Source organism: Nothoprocta perdicaria, unplaced genomic scaffold (genome assembly GCF_003342845.1).
Source record: "Nothoprocta perdicaria isolate Ctin4 unplaced genomic scaffold, notPer1 scaffold_486, whole genome shotgun sequence".
NCBI classification, from domain to species: Eukaryota; Metazoa; Chordata; class Aves; order Tinamiformes; family Tinamidae; genus Nothoprocta; species Nothoprocta perdicaria.
Genome location: NW_020455739.1, coordinates 66,376 through 87,274, shown reverse-complemented (window position 1 = coordinate 87,274; position 20,899 = coordinate 66,376). Strand labels below are relative to the sequence as shown.

The window sequence follows — 20,899 nt, the reverse complement described above, 5'->3', positions numbered from 1 at the left end:
AATACCCCCCCCACAAAATAATAATCAGATTAAATAAAATGTGCAGTGAACATACCAATCAACACCTGTATGTGCGGCTCAACACAGTGCTTAACAAAACAATATACACAGGGGAGAGTGGGCGGGCATGGGCATCACTCCAAAAATTAAAAAAAAAAAAGGAAAAAAAAAAGAAAAAAAAATCAATTTCTTTGTCTCTTAATTATGTCCATATAAATATATCCAGGGAAGGAGGGTGAGAGGAAGGAAGGGCGGGAAGGAAGAGAGACGGAAGCGCCCGCAGTCCAGTGTGCTCGGGGCCCAGGCGAGCCCTACTGCGAGCTGGCGCGCTCCAGCACCCGCAGGTCGTAGTTCTTTTTGGCCACGCGCAGCTTGAAGCGGCTGAGCGAGTTGTTGAGGCGCAGGGAGGCGTTCTGGGCGGCCAGCGGGCTGGGGAACACGGCCACCACGGTGTATAAGGCAGCGAGGTCGGGGTGCCGGCCGTTCTCCGCAGGGCCGCTGCCGTCCCCGTCCCCGCGCCGCCCCTGAGTCTCTTTGAGCCACTGGATTTTGGCGCCCGCCAGGGCGAGCTGGGTGAAGAGCTTGTCGGCCTCGGTGCGCGTGATGCCCTCGGGCAGGTCCGTCACCTCCAGCACGCGGCCCAGCACTGCAGCGGGAAGAGGGCGCGTGTCGGTCGCGGCGGCTCGGGCTGCCCCCGACGTCCCCGCAGCCCTGGGGTGGGAGTCGCGAGCCCGAGGGGCAGAGCGGAGCGCAGCTCCTGCGTCGGGGATGCCCTTCCCGAGCGGTCACCAGTGACTCCCCAAACTGACCGTCCCCACTTCCCGGTCCCTGCAGTGCCCGTGCCCTTCCGATGCCCCACGCGGGTCCCCTGTGCCCCACTGGGACACACAGGCCGGGCTGCCCATGGCTCCAGCAGCGCCAGGCTCTGCCTGGGCCTGGCCTCCAGCAGACCCATCCCATCGGCTCATCCATCTGCTCATCCCATCGGCTCCCGCTTGGCCGGGGTGCCGGGAAGGGGCTGCCCCATCCCCGCTGCCCTTCCCCCAGGTGCTTCCTCATGGGGACAGTCCCCTCCTGCGCCCAGGGCTCTGCTCGGCGGTCCCCGAGCGCCGGCACCGGCCGCCCGCGGCTCCCCTCCAGCTTCGGGGCTTAGCGGCGCGCCGGCCGCCCGGATTCCTTGCTAATATTAACACGGCATGTAAGGAACACGCCGGCGCGGAGGGTGCAGCGCTCCGGGAAGCAGCTCTTAAAAGGGCCCCCTGCAAACAGCTGCACTCGGTGCTGGTGACACAGAGGTGACACGGGGGACAACGAGGAGCCTGCAGGGACGGTCCCACTGCAGCCTGTTTGGCCCCAAGTCCTGCATTTGCTGCAGGGAGAAGTCAGTCACTTCCTTGCAACGGGGACCCGGTGGGGAGCAAGGGAGAGGGGTCACTTGCCTACGTCGCTGGTCCCGAGGTCAGTGGACGCCGACTTGAGGGCCTGTCTCTTGCCCCGGTTTCCATGTTTCATTCCAGTTTGCCCCTTCGAGAGTAAAAACAGTGACGTGTCACCCGTTAGGAGGAGACACCGCGGCGCGGGGAGGCCTCACGGCGCGCACAGCAAGACCCAACGTGACCCGGCCGCGAGTGCCAAGGGGAATGGAGACATCCGGGTGCACCCTGGCACCTTTGGGGTGACGCCGTGGCGGTCTGGGGGGGTTGCATGAGGGCAGGGCACAGCCACTGGTGGCTTCAGGGCAGACACCGGCCCTGGACAAGGCTGGGTGAGATTTGGGCCCAATGTCAAGCTCCAAAAAGAACCGTTCCCAAGGGCAGCCCTGCTGCACGGGGAGGCCGCCTGTCACCCAGGCAGGTCCTCTTGGCCGGGCCCTGCGCACAGGTGCTCGCCCAGCGCCCAGGACACCCAGGAGGGGTGGATGCAACGCGGCCTTACCTGGTGTGCGCTGTAGTTGGGCTGGTTGTGGAGCAGGGGCGGGGGGCAGATGGACAGATTGTACTGCAGGGGCTGGCCCAGCAGCGAGTAACGCCCGTCACCTGCAGAATCACAGAATCACGGAAGGGTTGAGGTTGGAAGGGACCTCTAGGGATCATCTAGTCCAACCCCCTGCTCCAGCAGGGACACCCAGAACACGGGGCACAGGGTGGCACCCAAGTGGGTTTGGGAGACCTCCAGAGAAGGAGCCTCCCTGGGCAGCCTGTTCCAGGGCTCGGGCACCCTCACAGGAAAGCTGTTTCTCCTCACATGGAGATGGCGCTGTCTGGGTTTTAACTTAACACCCATTACCCCTTGTCCTGTCACTGGCCACCACTTGCAGGATGGGAGCAAATGTTGGCAGGGGGTTGAGGGGCTAAGGGGGAGCCCCAGGCCTGCACTGTCCCCCACGCTTCCCCCTTACCTTGTGCTGGCCCCATGGGCCGGGGGAACTGCGTGAGCACCGGGAGGGGGCTCAGCCCCGTGCAGACGCTGTTGAGGTTGGTGACAGGAGACGGCGTCGGGGACTGCGTCGGGGAGCTGATGGGGCTGGTGAGCTGGGCGCCGGCCTGCGGGACGGAGAGCCTTAGACCCCCTGGTGCCCGCGAGCCACCCCACGCCTGCCCCAGCACCATGGGGTGAGCGCACCCCGCTTCCCCCTGCCCATGCAGGGTGGGTACTGGGGACCAGTGCGCGCCCAAGAGCTGAGCCGCCTTCTTCGCAGGCCTCTCCATACCTGAGCGCTGCTCTCTGGGTTGTAGAGGTCTCCCGGCTTCTGGCCCCGCTGGTCCAGGCTGTAGTACTTACAGTGGCTCCACTGCACCACGGGGGGGTTCTGGGGGGGCTGGGGGCCGTTGGGTACATTCAGCTGCATCACAACCACACCAGGGCCTGACGGAGACACCCCTGCGGAGAGGAAACAGCCACAGAGATCAGAGAATCATTGAACCAAAGAATGCTAAAGATGCCGAGGCTCTGGAGGCTGCTGCTTGTTGTGGAAGAGGCAGCGACAGCAGCTCCCTCACAAGGCTCCTCCACTATCCCACCTGCCCAGACAGGTGCACAGAGGCCCTGCGAAGCCTCTGCAGAGCAACACCCCTCTCTGGTGTCACAACTTACAGCAGTCAAGCGATGACTTCCAACCCGAAGAAAACCGGGGTGGAGGAAACAAGTTGGAGGCAACTCTGGCCTCATCAGGCCAAACCCTTACGCAAAGGCTCTGGTGACAGAGCTGGGTGCAGTGCCCCCATATCTTGTTTTGCAGCTCCCTGCTCTTGTTTTGCTGCTCCTGCACTAATTATTTACTAATAAATTTACTAATTTACTCCCAAGCTGCCCTAGTGACACGAAGCCACGTCACCAGCAGAGGGAGTCCAGAGGCCACGGCAGCTGCCAGCGCCTGCGCCCACCTCGCTTGTCCCTTGCAGCAAGGGGACCCCAGGCACAGAGCAGCCCTGGCTGCAGCCAGGCCCCCGAGCCACATTCCGGGAGGAAATTCCCGGTGCAAAGCGGTGAACGGGCTCCTCTGCTCAGCCCTCCTGCCTCTTCTTAAACCCAGCCTGGTGGAATCGGTGCCAACAAGGGCCAGCAGCCTCTCTTACCTGAATACTGCTGCTGCATCTGCGGCGGGCTGCAGGGCGAGGGCGACTGTGGCATCTGATACTGCTCAGAGCCAGGAGGCTGAAGGAACCCCACGGAAGGGCTGCGAAGCAGAGAGCTTTGGTGAGATGCTAGCGGTGGGGGAAGCCGTTTGCCTGCCCATGCCAGCAGCCCCCTGGCACACGAGATGCTGGGAAATGCAGCCGCTCGGAAAGCAGCAGCTGCTGCTGGGCTACGGGGCTTGGACCGGGCAACTTGTCCTCAAGAGACACTCAAGAGTCTCAAGACACTCAAGAGAGGACAAGTGTCTGTAGTGCCCGGCTGCCCCCCTGAGCTGCAGGGAGAGGACGTGATGCCCTCTCAGGAGGGCAGAGCAGCCGCTTTACCTGGTGCCGTTCTGCTGGGCAGTTGGGATGACGCTGTAGTAGATGGGAACCCCTCCAGCTTGGAGCCCCCCCTGAACGGACTGGCTGGCCGGGACAAGCACTGGCTGCTGGAAGGGCTGCTGGACCACGTTCTGCGACTCGTTGGCCACGGGGACCTGCATGGGGGGAGAGAGGTTCAGCACTGGAAACGACAGTGGAGCGACAACAAAAGCAGGGAGAACTGGCCCCAAAGAAGAGCCAGAGAGGTCCCAACAGGGCAGAAAACAAGGACAGGCTCCTGTTTACTGCATTCAGGAGCAATCCTACCCAGGGAAGGGCAGGCATAAGACAGGAAGGTGCTTCCTGCGAGGCCTTTGCCCAGCATCCCCTCCCCTGAGCACAGGCGATGCCTACCTGGTACGAAGGCAGTGGAGTGTACTGGACCATTAGGCCTTGCATCTGGCTCCCCATGCTGCTCCTCTGGCTGCCGAGGAGGCCGGGGGGCTGCGCCTGCTGCACCCCCATCACGCTCTGCATCTGGCCCCCCAGGCTGCTCCGCTGGCTGTTGAGGAGGCCGGGGGGCTGCGCCTGTTGCACCCCCATGACACCTTGGTAGGTTTGCTGCTGGTTGGACATCATTGGCTGTAAACCTGTCAGGACGGGGTTGAAATGGAGGAGTTTCTCAGCAGGCAGCCAGGCACTTGCATGTAATTAGTCAGGTCCTGCTTTGCCCCCGTCTTTGGCTAAAACAATGAGGAAAGGCCTTTGTTTTATGTGCAAAGGTCTGAACACGGCTCCTGGCTTTAAATCCACCTTACAGCAGCTCAGTGCACACTGCATTTTGATGTCCATCCTGCTTGCTGAGACCTAAGGGAGAGACTGAAAGAGGCCCAGCAGCCTGGGCTGCTTTCAGCTCCCCTTGGCACAGCCCAGAGCAACCCTATAGGCAGCAAGGGTAGTGCCCTCAAGGCAAGGAAGGGCACTGCTGCCCCAGCCAGTAAATGGGAGCTCCTGAAGAGCCAAGAGAGCTGCAGTGAAGGGAAACGTGTGCACCCGCCCCCGCTTCCCCTTACCAGGCTGCTGGGATTGCTGGGGGAGCTGCTGGGTGCGCTGGGAGCTGTAGGCCACTGGGTGACTGAGAGATCGGTATTGCTGGCTGGAGTTCGGGTACTGCCCGGGAGGGTAGTAAGAAACCTGAATCTACGTGAAGCAAGAAAAGAGATGGTGAGAATGCAAGAGCGGGATCAAGCAAGCTAGTCCCCAGAGCCAGCTTGTTTCTAACCTTGCTTAGTGTCTGCTGAGTGAAACCAAGCAAGGTTCTGGCTCTGGAGAGATGACGGCGCCTTGGGAGCTGCAGCTCCTTCCCCTCCTCCCTTTCCCAGCACAGCAGTGCAAGAGCAGGGGAGCCCCAGTTCCCAGAGACTAATCCCTGGGGTCCTAACACCCTGCAGGACCCCAAGAACTGCTGACAAGCGTCAGACCTGAATCTGGGCTCTGACAGCTGCGGTCCCTCCTCCAAGACCCGTGCCAGGAATGGCCATGGGGACCCCTGCACGAGCACCATGTGAGCTCAGGGGGGCACAGGGCAGGCAGCCGACTTGGTGCTTTGGCCCATGTGCACTGAGCAGGAGCAGGGAGGGACCCTCTGCAAGGTGCTGCTCTCGGTGCTGCTCACTGGCCACCTCAGTGACAGGACAAGGACAGTGACAGGACAAGGGGCAACGGGAGTCAGCTGCAACATGGGCAGCTCCATGTCCATGTGAGGAGGAACTTCACTGTGAGTGTCCCCGAGCCCTGGCACAGGCTGCCCAGGAAGGCTGGGGAGGCTCCTGCTCTGGAGGTCTCCCAAACCCACCTGGGTGCCACCCTGTGCTCTGGGTGTCCCTGCTGGAGCAGGAAGGTTGGACTAGATGATCCCTAGAGGTCTCTTCTAACCTCAACCCTTCTGTGATCCTGTGCTCCCCGGCCCGGCTCTGCGCGTGTCCTTACTTGCTGGGGAGGCTGAATGTAGCTCTGGGGCTGCAGCACCTGCTGTGTGGGGGGCGTGTGCCCCGAGGCCGAGTAGTTGGAGGTGGAAATGGGCTGCCCAGGAGACGTCATGAGGAATCCCGTCTGCTGCGGGTGCTGGGAGATGAGGGACGACTGGAACATGGCCGAGGAAGGATCCGGTGCTTCTGCCGAGCCTTGCCGACTGAGGCTGATCTGCCCGAAGGGGTTGCTGAGTTCATCACCCTGCATTGGGGATGAGGGGGAGGGATGGAGTAGGAAGGCACATGGGATATGGCTGTTCCCAGCACAGCAGGCTGTGCTCTAGTCCACGGGGCTCTCGGTAAGTCCCAGCAACAAGTCTCAGCCCAAGAGCTTTTTGCAGGAGCAAGGACATTCAGGGAGCAGCAACTGCAGCATCACCCCTGAGGTGTCCCCAGCCCGGGGCGCTATGGGGCAGGGTCCAGGCTCATGGCACCCAGGGGTGCCCCAGGCCCTGGAATCCCCGTGCTGGGCACAGGCAGCTCTTCCTGGGGCAGGTCTGGGCTTCCCACCTCCTTGAGCGCCCCGTGGCCTTGGCCTTGCTGCAGCGAAGGGCCTCCCCGAACCCTCTGGGTGCAGCATCCGCAACACATCTGACCAGCAAAAGCCCAAACACCACAAAAATCCACCACAAGAACACAACAGAGAGTGCAGAAGAGGAAATGGGGGTTATACCATGTTGTACTGCTGGGGTGGAGAGACTGGCAAGAGGACTTGGGGGCAGGAGCTTGGAGAATATTGAACAGGCTGCAGCGCTGGGACCGGCTGAGACCAGCAGAGAAGGGAGCCAAGGAGGAAGATTCGGGTGGGAAAAGGTGTGGGGGGAAGGAAGAGAGGCAGGGAAGAAGGATGAACAGGATGGGAAGAAGGAGAGAAAGAAGGAACAACAAGGTTAGTCCACGGAACCGATTGCAAACACGGTGGGGAAGGAGGGAGAGCAGCGCAGAGGGGTGGAAAGCACAGGGACCAGAGCGGGAGAGCATCCGTGTCTCCGTGAAGGGAGAGGCAGAGCCCGGCCCGCCGCTTTGCGGAAGCTGGGGAGGTCGCCGGGGTCCGCAAAGCAGCTCCTGCCTGGCGCAAACAGCGACACACGTTCACAATTCTACTGTTAGGAGCACCAGGAGGACCTTGTCCTCCCGGGGCCGCCTTTGTGTCTCTCCATCTTCACCCTCCGCTTGCATGTGGCCCCGGCTCCCAGCTCTCTCTGCAGAGCTTCCTGGCTTCCCTGCTGGTAAAACTGCCTCTTTTCAGCCTCACCCTCCTGCACGGGCCCCTCTTCCATCTCCTGGGGGACCTGCTGACGTGGCCTTGTGACAACACCTACCTCAAGCACCACACACAGTGCTGGGGGCACTGGCTTCCTTTTGTTCATCTGCTTTGTCTTTTGGTGGGACAGAAGGTTCATGCACGTGGGAGACCCTGCATTTTCTGACCTTTTGCCAGCAGCCAAATGCACAAGAGCAGTTTTTCAGGAGCTAAACCATTAGAAGAAGAGCCAAGGAGCAGCAGATGCAAAAGAAAACAGTAGAATTCTGTTCTAGAAACAGAAATTCTGCACAGCTCTGATGCCTGCATCCCTGAACACTAACACGCTCCAGTTCAGCAGGGCAGACTCACCTCTGCAGGAGAGAGTGAGCTCATGGCAGCCAGAAAAAGGGGAACAGTTCCCGAAATCCATCCTGGGCTCAAACTGCCATCCAGGACATTGTGCTCAGTCTGCTGCTAACTCTAGGAGACCCTGACTACCTGGGGAGGGCAGCTGGCAATGGGCAATTGCCACACACCCAAGTGCCACAGAACCCTCGTTGACCCGAGCAGATAAAGAAGGGGCTGCTGAGCTGAGACACTGATGCTGCAGTTTCTCAGCAGCATCAGTGACACTGCAGCATCATATGTGGACACTGAAGGCCACATCTTGGAGTCTTGTGTCCAGTTCTGGGCTCCCCAGTATCAAAGGGACGTGGAGATAGTGGGGAGAGCCCAGCGCAGGGCTACAAGGATGAGCGGGGGCCTGGAGCATCTGCCCTGTGAGGAAAGGCTGGGAGAGCTGGGGCTGTTCAGCCTGGAGAAGGCTGAGAGGGGGCCTGATGAGTGTCTATAAACACCTTAAGGAAGGGAGGCGGATGGAGTCAGTTTCTTTTCAGTGGTAGCCACCAACAGGACTAGAGGAAACAATCACAAACTGAAGCACCCTAAGTCCCGCAGGAACTTAGGGAAAAAATTCGTAACAATGAGGGTGCCAGAGCCTGGGCACAGGCTGCCCAGAGAGGCTGTGGAGTCTCCTTCTCTGGAGATCTTCCAAACCTGCTTGGACAGAACCCTGTGCCACGCGCTCTAGGTAACCCTGCATGTGCAGGGGGGTTGGACCAGCTGCTCTCCAAAGGTCCCTTCCAACCTTAAGGATTCCAGGATTCTTTGACTATCTCCTGCTCTGCCAGCATCACAGAGGGACCGTCACTCCCTACGAAGTGGCAACAGGAGGCCACCCCAAGCCCACAGGGCAAGGCAAGGTGTTCCCCACGGCGGGTCTCTGTTTGCACCTCCCTCCTCTGTGCCCCAGCGGCTGGGTGAGCCCTGCAGCAACCCACCTGCGACATCATGTGGTTGCTCATGGCTGGCTGTTGCTGGGCCGTGGGGGGCAGCCCTTGCGTCTGCGGTGGAGGCTGCTGCGGTGACTGCGGTTGAGGCTGCTGGGCGGCGCAGGGCAGGAGGCCCCGGCTGGGCTGCGAAGACGGCGACTGGCTGCAGGCATCGGGGGCACCGAGGACCAGACCTTGAAGAGACAAAAGACATGGCAGGGTCGGTACCCGAGAGAGAAAAACACCCACGTGCCGGGGTGACTTAGACCCTGTCGCTATCTCCTGCACTGCAGCTGGATTGAATTCCATCTGCTGCACGTGGACACGGGGAGCGGGAGGAAGGCGAGTGATAACGTGTCGCTCTCCTCAGCATTTCAGCCATACGGAAAGAAAAGGGTTGTGAAATTATCCCTCGAAGGGCCAGCGGCTGCTATTCAACCAGCTCTGCCTCTGATCTACTGCTTTTCAACAGGCACTCTGATAAGGAGCTCTGGATCGTCACCTACGCCAGAAAAGGGGAAATATTTTTTTCACAGTTGCCCAGAGGCTGATGGCTGAGATGGAAAAAGAACCGCTGAGTTCCTCCACTCTGAACAAACAGTCGGATACGGGGCTTTTTTTTTTTTGGCTCCCAGAGAAATTACATTTTCTTTTTGTCTCTTTTTCCACAGTATTTCTAATTACTCGCCATTATACAGCATCTGGAAAGCAACTGGCTTCCGTGCACAGGGAAAACCTGGAGGAAAAACAGACAGAGCAAAAAAATGGATCCTCTCTTGCTCTGCTTTGCACTTGGCTGGGCCAGATCCTCAAATAACTGTTGGAGCATTTGATGAGGCAGTGCCAGGGGTGGTCGCAAGAACCAGGGTAAGCACCGCCCTGGAAACAGGGCCCCAGGAGATGACACAGGCACCTTGAAATGACAAGAGGAACGGGTAGCTTTCAAAGCCACTGGGATGCTCGTTAGGTGCATCCCTATGTCTGAATGGATTCCTATGGACCATCTAATCACCCACCAGCACCAACACGGCCCAATCCCCTGATCCGTGTCCCAGATGCCTCCTGGCAGAAGATGCCCGGTGAACGACACGGTACCTGCCCGGGACGTTCTGCTGGCAGCGCTGCCCTTGCTGCTCCCAATGCTGTCCCCCCGTGTCAGGATGGAGATGCCGCTGAAGCTGCTGGCTTTGGTGACGGGGGGTCGCAGGCTGCGGATGGAGCCGTCGGAGTCTGTGCTGCTCCAGGGCCGCGGCTCCAGCGACTTGATGTCGCTCTCGGTGCTGCTCTGACGGCTGCCCGAGGCCCGGTGCAAACTGTCCCGGTTGCCCCTGCAGAGAGCGGAGGAGTCAGACAACGACTGCAGGGGGAAGGGGCAGCAGCAGGACCCACACGAACTGCCCCACGATGGCCCCAACAAGGGCGGCTCTGTGACACAGCAAGGTGGCCCCGCATACGGTGAAGAAACACCGCAGCCCACGGCTTGTTTGAGCAGCGCACATGTTGCTTCTCGTTCTTCAAGGGTGTTGAGCATTTGTCCCTCGCCCTAATCCCTGATCTGGAGGGGATTCCAGCAGGGCCAGGGCACGGTCCCTTGCTAAAGCCCCAATGGCTCCAAACAGAGGCTTCTCTCTGGGTAGTTTTAGAGTCTCCAAGACAAGGATGTCTGTCAGACTGACTGATGTCAGACTGATGCCAGACCGACTCACTGATGCCAGGGCACTTTCTGCACCAGCCGTGGTGGGGCTTCCTGCCCGCTGGAACATGCACACGTCAGGGAATCACTCCCCTAAGAGCTCCCATCCTTCACCTCCCTTGGGGTCAGGCAAGATCTGGACAGAACAGGACCATATGGGAGCCCAGCTGAGCCTATGGTCCTACAGGACCACATGGGAGCCTAAGCACAGTCCTGAGTTCCTGGGCCTCCACGGATGAGGAGTGTTGAGGAAGGTGACACTGGAAAAGATGCTGATGCTGAGGCTGGCAGTTGTGGGGAAAAGGGAGCTTGGAAGGAGCTTCCTAGGTGATGTCCTGGGCCACTGGGGGCACAAGAGGAAAAAAAAAAAACTTCTTTGGAAAAGCAACCAGTGCAATTATCCCCAAACTGGTGAAGCGGATTAGTGCATCCCCAAAGCCAAAATTATAGCTGACCTAATAGGTGTCACCTGCAAGTTCCTGGGGTCTCTCCAACCTAATCTGAAGGCTGGTTTTGGGGCTATTCAGATTGCTGGGAAGAAGAGGGAAGGGCAGGGTGTCCACCAGACACCACCAGCATAGGTGTCTGTCCACCTATCTATCCAGAGATGTCTCCTCTCTAGGGTTGTGGCTATCAAACAAGAGGACAACAGGCAAGAGGGTCGCTCAGTTTTCATCCTGTTCTTCATCCTCTCATCCTCAGCAGCCACCAGTGCCAGGGAAGTAAGAAAATGCAGCTCAGAGATGCTCCCAGTGCCCTCTGCAGCACAACTCAGGTTGCAATGGGCTTCTTGGACACCTCCCTGCCATCACAAAGCCATTAAAATCAGGCATTAGGGACAAACCCACTCTGTGAGGATGCTGATCCTGTCACTGTAAGGGCAGGGATTTTCCTACCCTGTGGGGAAACGAGAGGCACAAGGATTTGGGAAGTGCTGGAATCCTCCGGCTTCCCCATCCGTCCCTGCCATTCCCACCTTCCACCCCTCCGCTTTAATTGATGGATCAGCAAAAGAAGGACTCCAAAGTTGATGTCGCAAAAAATACAACTTGAATAACTTCACAAGCAGCCATGCATGGGGCAAACTTACTCAGCAGGACAATGTGAAAAATAAGTCACACAGAGGTACCTAAAAATCTGCCTCCGTTTGTGAGAACTAGAAGAAAAGCCTTCTTTGGAGAGTCTGTCGGTCAACATCAGAGAAAAGCATCATTATAGAGTCACGCAGCCTTCCACGGAGAAAGGCAGAGACACAACAGTGCTTGGTGAACACTACTAACCTGCTGTCAGTGAGATATCCATTCTGGCCAGTCTGGAGGCGGGGAGAACACGTGAAGAGGGGAGGGAAGAAAAAAAAAAGGGAGATTCAGCAACTTTGGAAACAACAAATATTGGGCAATTTCCAAGCAAAGAGGAACAGAGCACTAAGGGTCTGAGATTCAGGCACGGTCTGTATTGTATATGGGTTCCATGTTCACCCAGGAGTCTTGCTGAGCCTTTAATGGTCCAGTCCCAGCTGGCTCTCAATCCTGGCTCATTTGGAAGCTTCCCCGAGGGCAGCAACTCCGAGATGTCTCGGGAGTTTGCACAACCCAGATAGTGCCTGTTATGCTCTGGCTGCAGACAGAGCTGTTCAATAACACCTCTGGGTGGCTTTGGGCCTCTGTGTATAAGATAAATCCATGGTTACAGAGGGCAGAGTCCTCGGCCAAAGCCTGAGACCCAGCCCAGCAGATGCCTGAACACCCTTCTTGCCCAGGCACGTGGCAGTTCCCCTTTGGGCAAACAAAAGGGCTGTCCCCCAGACACTCAAGAGCAGCAGCCCGGGAGCTGGACTTTGACCACCACCCAAGGCACATTAGAACTTGGCACCGTCCCTCATTCCACCCGTTGCAGGGCACAGCAGCCTCTCTGTAAGCCAGATGTGTGCATGGCCCTCAGCTCCTCAGAGAACGTCCATGTAGGGATTGAAGATCTCGAGCAAGCAAAGAGCCCTGGCTGACACTCTAGGGCCAGCGCCAGGAGACTGAAGCTGCAGCAGCAGGGAAAAAATGGGGAGAAAGCTGCTCCTTTTAGGCTCCGTGACTGATTTGCTAGTCATCCTGGACCCCCCTCCACGAGCTAATCTAATCTACTCTCATCTTGCTGGGCAGCAAGGGCCAAGTCTGCCTTGTCTGTCAGTTCCCACACTTCTCCTGACATGTAAAGTGGAAAATTAATGAGGGAAGGAGGGGAAGAGCAGACTGGGGAGCAGAGCCACAGCTTCTAACTTAATGGCTCCAACCTCTTTGTCAGGCCCCTGATTTCACCAGTGGAAACAAGTCTCTAGAAAAGGGAATGACAAGACCTGACCTTTTAATTTACTCCAAGACACCTTCTGCCACAAAGTTCCAGTAGGGCATGTGGCAGGTGAGTCACTCGAGCTTACCTCTCGTGCAAATATCCGCTCCCTGACCCGCTGATACTCTTCCTCTCGCTCTTCTATAGATTTGCTCCTCCTCCCATCCTGCAAGGGGAGTCTCATCTGAAGGGACAAACACAGCTCAGCTGGTCAGCAATTGTCCACAGGAGAAGGGGGGCAGAGTCAGTTGCTGGTACTTCTACATAGCTCTGTGACCAGACAGGGATTCCTGTGTCTGGAAGCTGTGAGACAGCCCCTGTTCTTTGCACCTACTCTCTGGGTGCTTATTTCTAAGGCTTATTTCGTATCTCTCCCTTATTTCTAAGGGAGAATCTCCTGGTCTTGGCACACTGGACCTGGATCAAGCACAACCACTATGCCTGAACTCTGCCTGATTTGGGAATGAGGGACTGGGAACATCTTTTGAAGGATATTCTGGTTCTAAAGAGTCCCAAGCTGGAGGCCAATGTTTGAAGGCACATGGCCAGCAGCCAACTCCATCCACCTCAGTTCTGTGCTTCATGGGTAGCTGTCTTACCTGCAGAGTGGAGGAAACCAGAGCCTGACACTGTTTGCAACGGCCAGCTCCTTATCCTGACAACTTCTACTTTCAAAAGCATGACCCAAAGCAAGTGATAATGGCCTGTTAGATTGATGTACACATGGGAGCGAAACAGCAAGGAATATGAGGTCCCTGGTGCAGAGGTCTGCTGGCCTCCGGCCTCTTTTTGACACTGAAGATTTTGTCTAGGACAGGTTGGGAAAACAGTCGCAGATGGACAAACCAACCCTAAATTTCAGGTGTGGTGCCACCTTCCACAGCCTGAAGGGAGCCAGGGGGTCAGGAGGGTTTCAAGCCCAGGTGACTGGCAATAATGCTGAGCTCAAGCACTGGAGGGTTTAATTTTGCTGGTGGCTTCTTTCTGGGGGTACTGAAATGACACAGTGACTTCATGGCCCAGGAGAAACATCTGGCAGTGCTCAGCCCCGGGACTCTTGCAAAGAAACCGTGGCAAAACATTTCACCTTAAACCCAGCAGTCACTGTTCAGGGTATAGAAATATGGTACCCTGCATGGAGCCTGCCCAATTTCTTCTCCCACTTCCATGGTATTTTATAAAATCTTCCTATGTTTGGATGCTGCCATTTGGGAGGAGCAGAAGCTTTTATAAACTATTACTGCAGGAAAGCCAAGAAAAAATTAGAGTCATTCTAATCTTAGAAAAGTCTCATATGACCTCCACAAAGCGTGCAGGCACATCCTCCTACCCCTTACCTGATTATCATCCCGGTCCATGCTGGTATCATCCCGTTTTAGGATGAATCTCTGTGGGAATTCTGCATTCTTCTCATCTTTGATGTGCTCAGAGAATCTCTGCTCAGGGCTGTGGGAGGAATCAGCCCTTGTTAGAAGTGTAAAAATGGACAGAGACTTTCTTCACAAACCCACTCCTTGCAGAAAGGTGGCAAGGGGCATGCACAAGCTGCGACAAATCTCTATCTCTATCTCTATCTCTATCTCTATCTCTATCTCTATCTCTATCTCTATCTCTATCTCTATCTGGAAAAGGGAGAAGATCCTGCCTTTTCTCTAACTGTACAAAGCCAGGAAGGGCTTGCAGATATTTACATATAGGATTGGAAGTGAAGGATTCTTCAGGACCCTCCACGGTGGACCTGCTTTTCTCATGGAGGCAAAATACTTGCTATAAAATCCATCTCATTCTGGCCCACGGCAGGGATCTGGGGCTGGGGGTCATGTAGTGCCATGCAGGAAGGGAAGGGGGTTCCAGCCTCCTCCTTACATTCGGGTGTTACTGGTCTTGTTGATGATGACGGCTTTCCCGGTTTGATCGACGTTATGGTCCATGCCGAAGTAGGCAGCTACCCGGTGCAGCAGCATCCTGTGATATGAGGTCATCTGAGGGAACTTCTTAAACTGATTGCTGAGGACAGGGGAGAAGCCATTAGGATGGGGAAGACAACAACATCCTGACAGCAAAAGGGAGACAGGGGAAGGGAGAGGCCAGAGATGCTTGGACCTGATCCCAGACCATGTTGCCTATTCCAAAGCAGTTAGTCAGGACTCAAGTAGAGGCCTGAGTATTCCCGCCTGGATGCCACCCTGTGCCCCGTGCTCTAGGTGTCCCTGCTCGAGCAGGAAGGTTGGACTAGATGATCTCTAGAGGTCCCAACCTCAACCGTTCTGGGATTCTGTGTGATTCTCTGGGCTTGCAGGGTCAAGTCTCCAGCTGAACAAGCCTGCCCTAAAACAAGAGAAGCTTGTGCAGAAAAGCACAGGCTTGTTCCTAAGCAGGAACAGGAGCCACTATTAGTGCTTATGTCAGGACTTCTCCAGTCCTACTAAATGGGGGGAAAAAGAAAAGCAAGCTCGGCTGCGAACACTTCCTCTCTCCCATATTCCAGAATGTGAATCCTGGTTTCTTCTCCTACAGTTTATGTTGAAAAGAGCTGCACAACAGCACAAATCTCCCTCACAGTGGATGAGATGATAAACCAATTGATATCAAATTAATACAGCGCTCTGCCACTTTATGAATGGGCACAGAGTGGAGGAGGATGCACAAGAGGACAGTCCTCTTGAGCAGAAGACACTCACTCTTCCCCTGGGAACCTAAGTTCCTAAATGGTAAATTATATATCTGTTTTGCTTGACATAAACTTGATAGCCACTTACTTGTTATCACTAATAAATTCCAGAATCTCCTGTTCTAACTTTAGCAGCATCATTCTATCCCTGTCAAGAAAAGAATGAGGAAAATAACACCTTTAGTGACAGCGAAACACAGCTTATGTTTGGTACCCATCTGCCCACAACAGAACAGAAGTCACAAGAGCCTGGAAAGAGCAGCATCGCTCATCAATCAGCTTCACATACCCTCCACAGAAATGAATTAAACCAAAACAGAACAGAAAAGAAAAAAATATATAATAGATAGTAAATTAATAGCCATTATAGTAAATTAACAGACTTTTTTTTTCTTCTCCTGTTTAAAGTCGATGTTTTGCTAATGGTGCTTGGCTTCTGGTAATATTGTGTATCAGCTCCGCTGGAAGCCCCATTGTAGAGATTCCAGCTTTGTTATTCCTGTGCCAGTGTCTGACTTGATTCTGTTTATTAGTGACACAGCAGCAGTCCCTTCAGAGGTGAAGTTTTGACAGCCACTTAGAGGATGGGGTTTAGAACAATCAAGATTCCTTCCTGATTGCATTTAAACAAATTATTTTGCCTTTCTCTCCATAACACATAAGTGTATGTTTTGCTTGACTGCTGTATACGAAGTTTACAGCTGTGTTTTTTGTTCCTACACTGCCCCGTCTGAATTCCAAAAAGTAAAACACACTTGCAGGAACCTTCTGTAGTTGCTTCTCCCCCCTGATATATGAATACATATATCCCCCCCACATGACACATTTAGAGTCAATCAAATAAGCACTGCTTGCCAGGTTCTCCCTCCTTTCACCCCATTAGCTAGTTGTTTTACTGACTAGGGACCTACCTTGGGTTTTTTTTCAGTGTATTTACTAAAAATTCATGCAAATCTATTCCAGTGGAGTCTGTATATTCCTGGCTGGAATCTGAAACGACAACAGCATCAGCACAAATTAACAAAACACTGCGCTAGAATAGCTTGAGTGGGAAGAGGTGTGTGTCTCACAGCAACCAACTTCGTGCATGAGGATGATGTCCCTACAGAGGTGCCCGAAACTCAGCCCTATTCTCAGCAGCCACAAGTGACTAGCAAGTCACAATATAATACTAAGACCCCTCCTGCCCCAGAACTGCAGAGGATGGATCCTCCATGGCTTGGGCTCAAGGAGAGTTTCTACCGCAGCTCTGAAGATGACTTTGAGGCTTCCTCACTCCAAAAACTGGGGACTATTCATCACTGCTCGTTGTGGGTAGCAGGAAGACCAGGAGGTTACATACAAAGCATAAGGAACTCAAAGCCACATTAGGAGGACCTCAAAAAGAGGGAAAACAGATCAGTTCATCGACAGAAACCTTGCCCCATAAGCTCCTTTTGTTTTTTGGGGGGTTTCAAAAATGTACCAGATCACCGTGAACATGCAGGGAGCCTGCAATTCTGCTGGGGCACGTGCCAAACTCCAACAACTCTTCCCCTCCTTCCCCATGCTTTATTCCTGAGAGGATGTTATAAAATTGATGCATTCGTGTGCAGCCTTCAACAAGAGATGAACCCTCCTGCTTACAGCGGTTGTACCACTGGCCAGCAGAATTGTAAAGGCAGGTAAGACAGGACCTGTCCTGTTCAGACGGCACCTGACCTCGAGACAGCATCTTCCTTGGTGCTTTTTCTTTATTCTTGTCTTTTTCTTCTTTTTCAGCCCCATCCTTCATGGATTTCTCCTCTTCCTTGTCAGAAGGACAGCTAATGTGCAACTGAATGATGTCCTGCAACAGAACAAAGCAGGGAACCTGGAGCATTGGGGGCAGTTCTGGGCTCCCCAGGACGAGAGGGACGTGGCGCTGCTAGAGAGGGGCCAGCGGAGGGCAACCAAGATGATGAGGGGAATGGAACATTTCTCCTATGAGGAGGGACTGAGTGAGCTGGGCCTGTTCAGCTTGGAGAAGAGAAGGCTGAGAGGGGATCTGATTAACATGGATAAGTTAATGAAGGGGGAATGGAGGGAGGAAGGGGCCAAGCTCTTCTTAGTGGTGGCCAGGGACAGGACAAGGGGCAGTGGGTGCAAACTGTGACCCAGGCAGCTCCATGTCCATGGGAGGAGGAACTTGTTTGGTGTGAGGGTGCCTGAGCCTGGCACAGGCTGCCCAGGGAGGCTCCTGCTCTGGAGATCCCCAAACCCACCTGGATGGACTGGGTGCCCCCTGCTCTGGGTGTCCCTGCTGGAGCAGGAAGGTCGGACTAGATGATCCCTAGAGGTCCCTTCCAACCTCAACCATTCTGTGATTCTGTGCTCAGCAACACAACTGCTCCTCTCCAAAGCACGTTCTGTGGGAAACTTCCTGCCTCTTACAGGCGCAGGCCCAGGGGAGGGCACCCCTTCTAGCAAGAAGTGAATTTTCTTTGCACCTCTTGTTTGATACCAGGCCTACCTGAGACTCCAGCAGTCCATCTACGAAGGGGCTAGATGATTCTTCACACACAGCCAAACTCCTGACCAGTTTAAGCTTTGAATTAGACTAGAGAAAAAAAATATATATAGTTATCTCAGCCAAGACATCTAAGTTCATGTCAGTGCATTACAAAGCTATTCATACAGTGCTAATTAAACTGCTGAAAGGGACTACCAACCCAATCAGCTTTAAAATCAAGCTCTGAGTATCCTAGCTAGATCTCGTAGGTGACTTTTGAATAGGAAGCTGGACTAGATAAATATTAGCTGGATTGAATGGACTCTGGAATTATGCTACAGTTCTATAACTGCTAGTTCAAAGAAGTCAGAGCCACTTTTGCTAAACTAGTCTAGTAGTTATTATCAAAATCAAATTTTGCATAGAAAAAAATGGAGTTTAAGCTAAGATGGGGTAAAATACAAAAAAAACCATATAATGGCTGCACTTTCCCCTCCAGATTTTGCTTAAAAAGCAGCATTCTGTAGCAGTAGCGTCCTGCTGTTGCACTAACACGTAAATGCCATCATGATGGTCATCTTTCGTGCTTGTGAAGATGAGCACTCATGCTCCAGCGGGTGAAAGATCCCTGTTCCGAGACGGCAAGCGCTGCACGTTGCTTCTGGAGACAGGACTTGAGGGGACTGCGCTAAGGCTGGGAACACGTCTCAACTCAGGACGGCCAGAACAGAAAGGGACAGACCAGCTCATACCTTGGCTCTTTTTCTAGCGTGTCCATGACTTGAACTTCGTCTCTGTGGGAGAGGAAAGAGAAGGCAAGAAATTTAATCTAAAACCTGAGAGCCTGCGGATTAATCCAAATCTGACTCTGAAGGGCCTGATCCTGGCCTACATCAGGGGGACGTTGCCAGCAGGTCAATGGAGGGGATCCTGCCCCTCTACTCAGCTCTGGGGAGGCCAAACCTGGAGCACTGGGGGCAGTTCTGGGCTCCCCAGCACAAGAGGGACGTGGAGCTTCTAGAGAGGGGCCAGCGGAGGGCAGCCAATATGATGATGGGACTGGAACATCTCTCGTATGAGGAGAGTTGAGTGAGTTGGGCCTGTTCAGCTTGGAGAAGAGAAGGCTGAGAGGGATCTGATTAACATGGATAAGTAAATGAAGGGGGAATGGAGGGAGGAAGGGGCCAAGCTCTTCTCAGTGGTGGCCAGTGACAGGACAAGGGACAATGGGTGCAAACTGCAACCCACACAGCTCCATGTCCATGTGAGGAGGAACTTCTCCACTGTGAGGGTGCCCGAGCCCTGGAACAGGCTGCCCAGGGAGGTTATGGAGTCTCCTCTGGAGATCTCCTAACCCGCCTGGATGCCACCCTGCACCCCGTGCTCTGGGTGTCCCTGCTGGAGCAGGAAGGTCGGACTAGATGATCCCTAGAGGTCCCTTCCAACCTCAACCATTCTGTGAGTCTGCAAGCGTGCAGAACGGGCTACCCACTTACCTGAGATTCCTGACGCACATTTATCTCCTCCCCACCATCCTTTTCCGCCTCCTCCTTGCTTGGCGACCTGGATACAAATTTGGTTTTGTTCACAGATTCTTCCACCACCTTTTTTTCTGACTCTTTCATTATTTCCAGAGCCTCCTGCGTCGTGTTGCTATTGGACATCTTCAGAGTCCTACCACGGAGAAGCGGGCACCTGCAACAAGAGGTGACACAATGAGCAGGAGGGAGCTGCAGGGAGGTTCCATCGGGAATTCTCATTGCTCCTGCACATCCAGGCTGGAGCTTCCTTGTCCCTCATCCCGTGCACAGTAACCCCAAGGCAACCGGGGGAGATGACCCATTCCGCCTTTGGAAGCAGTCCCCTGGCTCAAGGGGCCCGTGCAGAAGCCCTGTGATTTCTACTCACTCACCAGGACCCTGAAGACATCGAATGGCAAGAAAATGCCTGAGGAATTAGCAAGTCCCCTGCCCTTTAGCTTCTGTGGTGTGAGATACGGAGGGTAGCAGTGATGCTTGGACACACACAAGGGCAATTCAGCAGGTGAATAAACTCCGGCAACAGGAGCAGGTGAGCTCTGGTCCAGGACCAACAATAAAACCATTTCCTGTGCTTTCCTCCCCAATCCCACGCTTGTCCTTCCTGCAATTAATCCAGGTTTCCGGGAGAGAACTGCATGTCCAAAAGGTTACTATAGGGTTTCTAAGGACATAAAGTAACACCTGTTTCCAACATATATAGCTTGATATTTCCAAATTACAGATTAAGAAGAGTCCCTTTAGCAGAGTCCTGTTTTATTGCTCTGTTTCGCCAGCCAGCCCATGAAGTGCCCCCAACGCCCTGAACCCGAGCAGAGCCCAACAAGGGCAACAGCCTCGATCTGCTGCCGGCCTGAAGCAGGTTCACCAACCTGTGAACCAAACTTAGAGCTAGGCCCAAACCTACGGCAAAGAACTGGAGCTGCGGCCTCCTTGGCTAACTCAGAGCCGGCCTCTTTGAGCCGGGATGGGAGATTAAACCCACTTAGCGAGGCCTGCAGAGTCCTGCGCTGGGAAACACAGTGATAGAGTCCGTGAAAAGCTCCCCATTGGAGCAAGGAAGGAAAAGCAGGAGCCTAAGTTTGAGACAGACTCAAGCCCAAGGCAAACGGACGACGAGAGTCACGTTATCCCCGCGTCACCCACAGGGATGAGCCCCGGAACGCGCCAGTTATGGGCTGCCCCCTCCCGAGAACCGCCTCCACACAGCAGCCCTCCAGAGCATTCCCCTTGTACAATAAATAAATAAATTAAAACGAAAAGCAAAGGGGAGGTGTGCGCTGCTGGAAGGGCTCAGCAGCAGTGCAGTCAAGGAGTGAATCAGCCCTGCTGGCCGGCCGGGCGTGGGACGCGGCGAGGGGGAGGCCGGGAGGCAGACGGGAGCAGGGCCAAGTTTGGAGGCCGCGCCGGGGGCGGAGAGAGGGGACAGGGTGACAGCGAGATGACGTGGATGCGGCGCCAGGGAAGCCACCGAATCTGGGTCAGGGAACGAGAACAAAGGAGCGACAGGAGGGGGAGCTGCTGCCCATGGCTGGAGCGGGGTTTGGAGGCCGGCAGAGCACACGGGGCAGTTGAGGCCCTGTTTGGAGCTGGGTTTGGAGGCCGGCAGAGCAAACGGGGCAGTTGAGGCCCTGTTTGGAGC

At 55.0% G+C, this 20,899-nt stretch overlaps 1 protein-coding gene across 1 annotated transcript in view; it reads right to left on the bottom strand.

Annotated features, from left to right (window-relative positions):
- Positions 1 to 173: 173 nt before the first annotated feature.
- Positions 174 to 20,899, bottom strand: part of R3HDM2 (R3H domain containing 2) — a 33,482-nt gene continuing 12,756 nt past the window's right edge. Inside the window, exons 2-26 of the mRNA XM_026047277.1 lie at positions 19,216 to 19,414; positions 18,472 to 18,513; positions 17,741 to 17,827; positions 16,951 to 17,077; positions 16,161 to 16,239; positions 15,338 to 15,397; positions 14,445 to 14,585; positions 13,916 to 14,024; positions 12,667 to 12,762; positions 11,519 to 11,550; positions 11,368 to 11,421; positions 9,641 to 9,873; positions 8,555 to 8,739; positions 6,642 to 6,731; positions 5,928 to 6,170; positions 5,012 to 5,138; positions 4,527 to 4,588; positions 4,353 to 4,448; positions 3,960 to 4,114; positions 3,576 to 3,676; positions 2,711 to 2,880; positions 2,399 to 2,543; positions 1,936 to 2,036; positions 1,440 to 1,524; positions 174 to 646 (exon numbers count right to left, since the gene is read on the bottom strand). Of these exons, the coding sequence (XP_025903062.1) occupies positions 312 to 646; positions 1,440 to 1,524; positions 1,936 to 2,036; positions 2,399 to 2,543; positions 2,711 to 2,880; positions 3,576 to 3,676; positions 3,960 to 4,114; positions 4,353 to 4,448; positions 4,527 to 4,588; positions 5,012 to 5,138; positions 5,928 to 6,170; positions 6,642 to 6,731; positions 8,555 to 8,739; positions 9,641 to 9,873; positions 11,368 to 11,421; positions 11,519 to 11,550; positions 12,667 to 12,762; positions 13,916 to 14,024; positions 14,445 to 14,585; positions 15,338 to 15,397; positions 16,161 to 16,239; positions 16,951 to 17,077; positions 17,741 to 17,827; positions 18,472 to 18,513; positions 19,216 to 19,383 (3,123 nt within the window). The 5' untranslated portion in view covers positions 19,384 to 19,414 and the 3' untranslated portion in view covers positions 174 to 311. The remainder of the gene's footprint in view (positions 647 to 1,439; positions 1,525 to 1,935; positions 2,037 to 2,398; positions 2,544 to 2,710; positions 2,881 to 3,575; positions 3,677 to 3,959; positions 4,115 to 4,352; positions 4,449 to 4,526; positions 4,589 to 5,011; positions 5,139 to 5,927; positions 6,171 to 6,641; positions 6,732 to 8,554; positions 8,740 to 9,640; positions 9,874 to 11,367; positions 11,422 to 11,518; positions 11,551 to 12,666; positions 12,763 to 13,915; positions 14,025 to 14,444; positions 14,586 to 15,337; positions 15,398 to 16,160; positions 16,240 to 16,950; positions 17,078 to 17,740; positions 17,828 to 18,471; positions 18,514 to 19,215; positions 19,415 to 20,899) is intronic.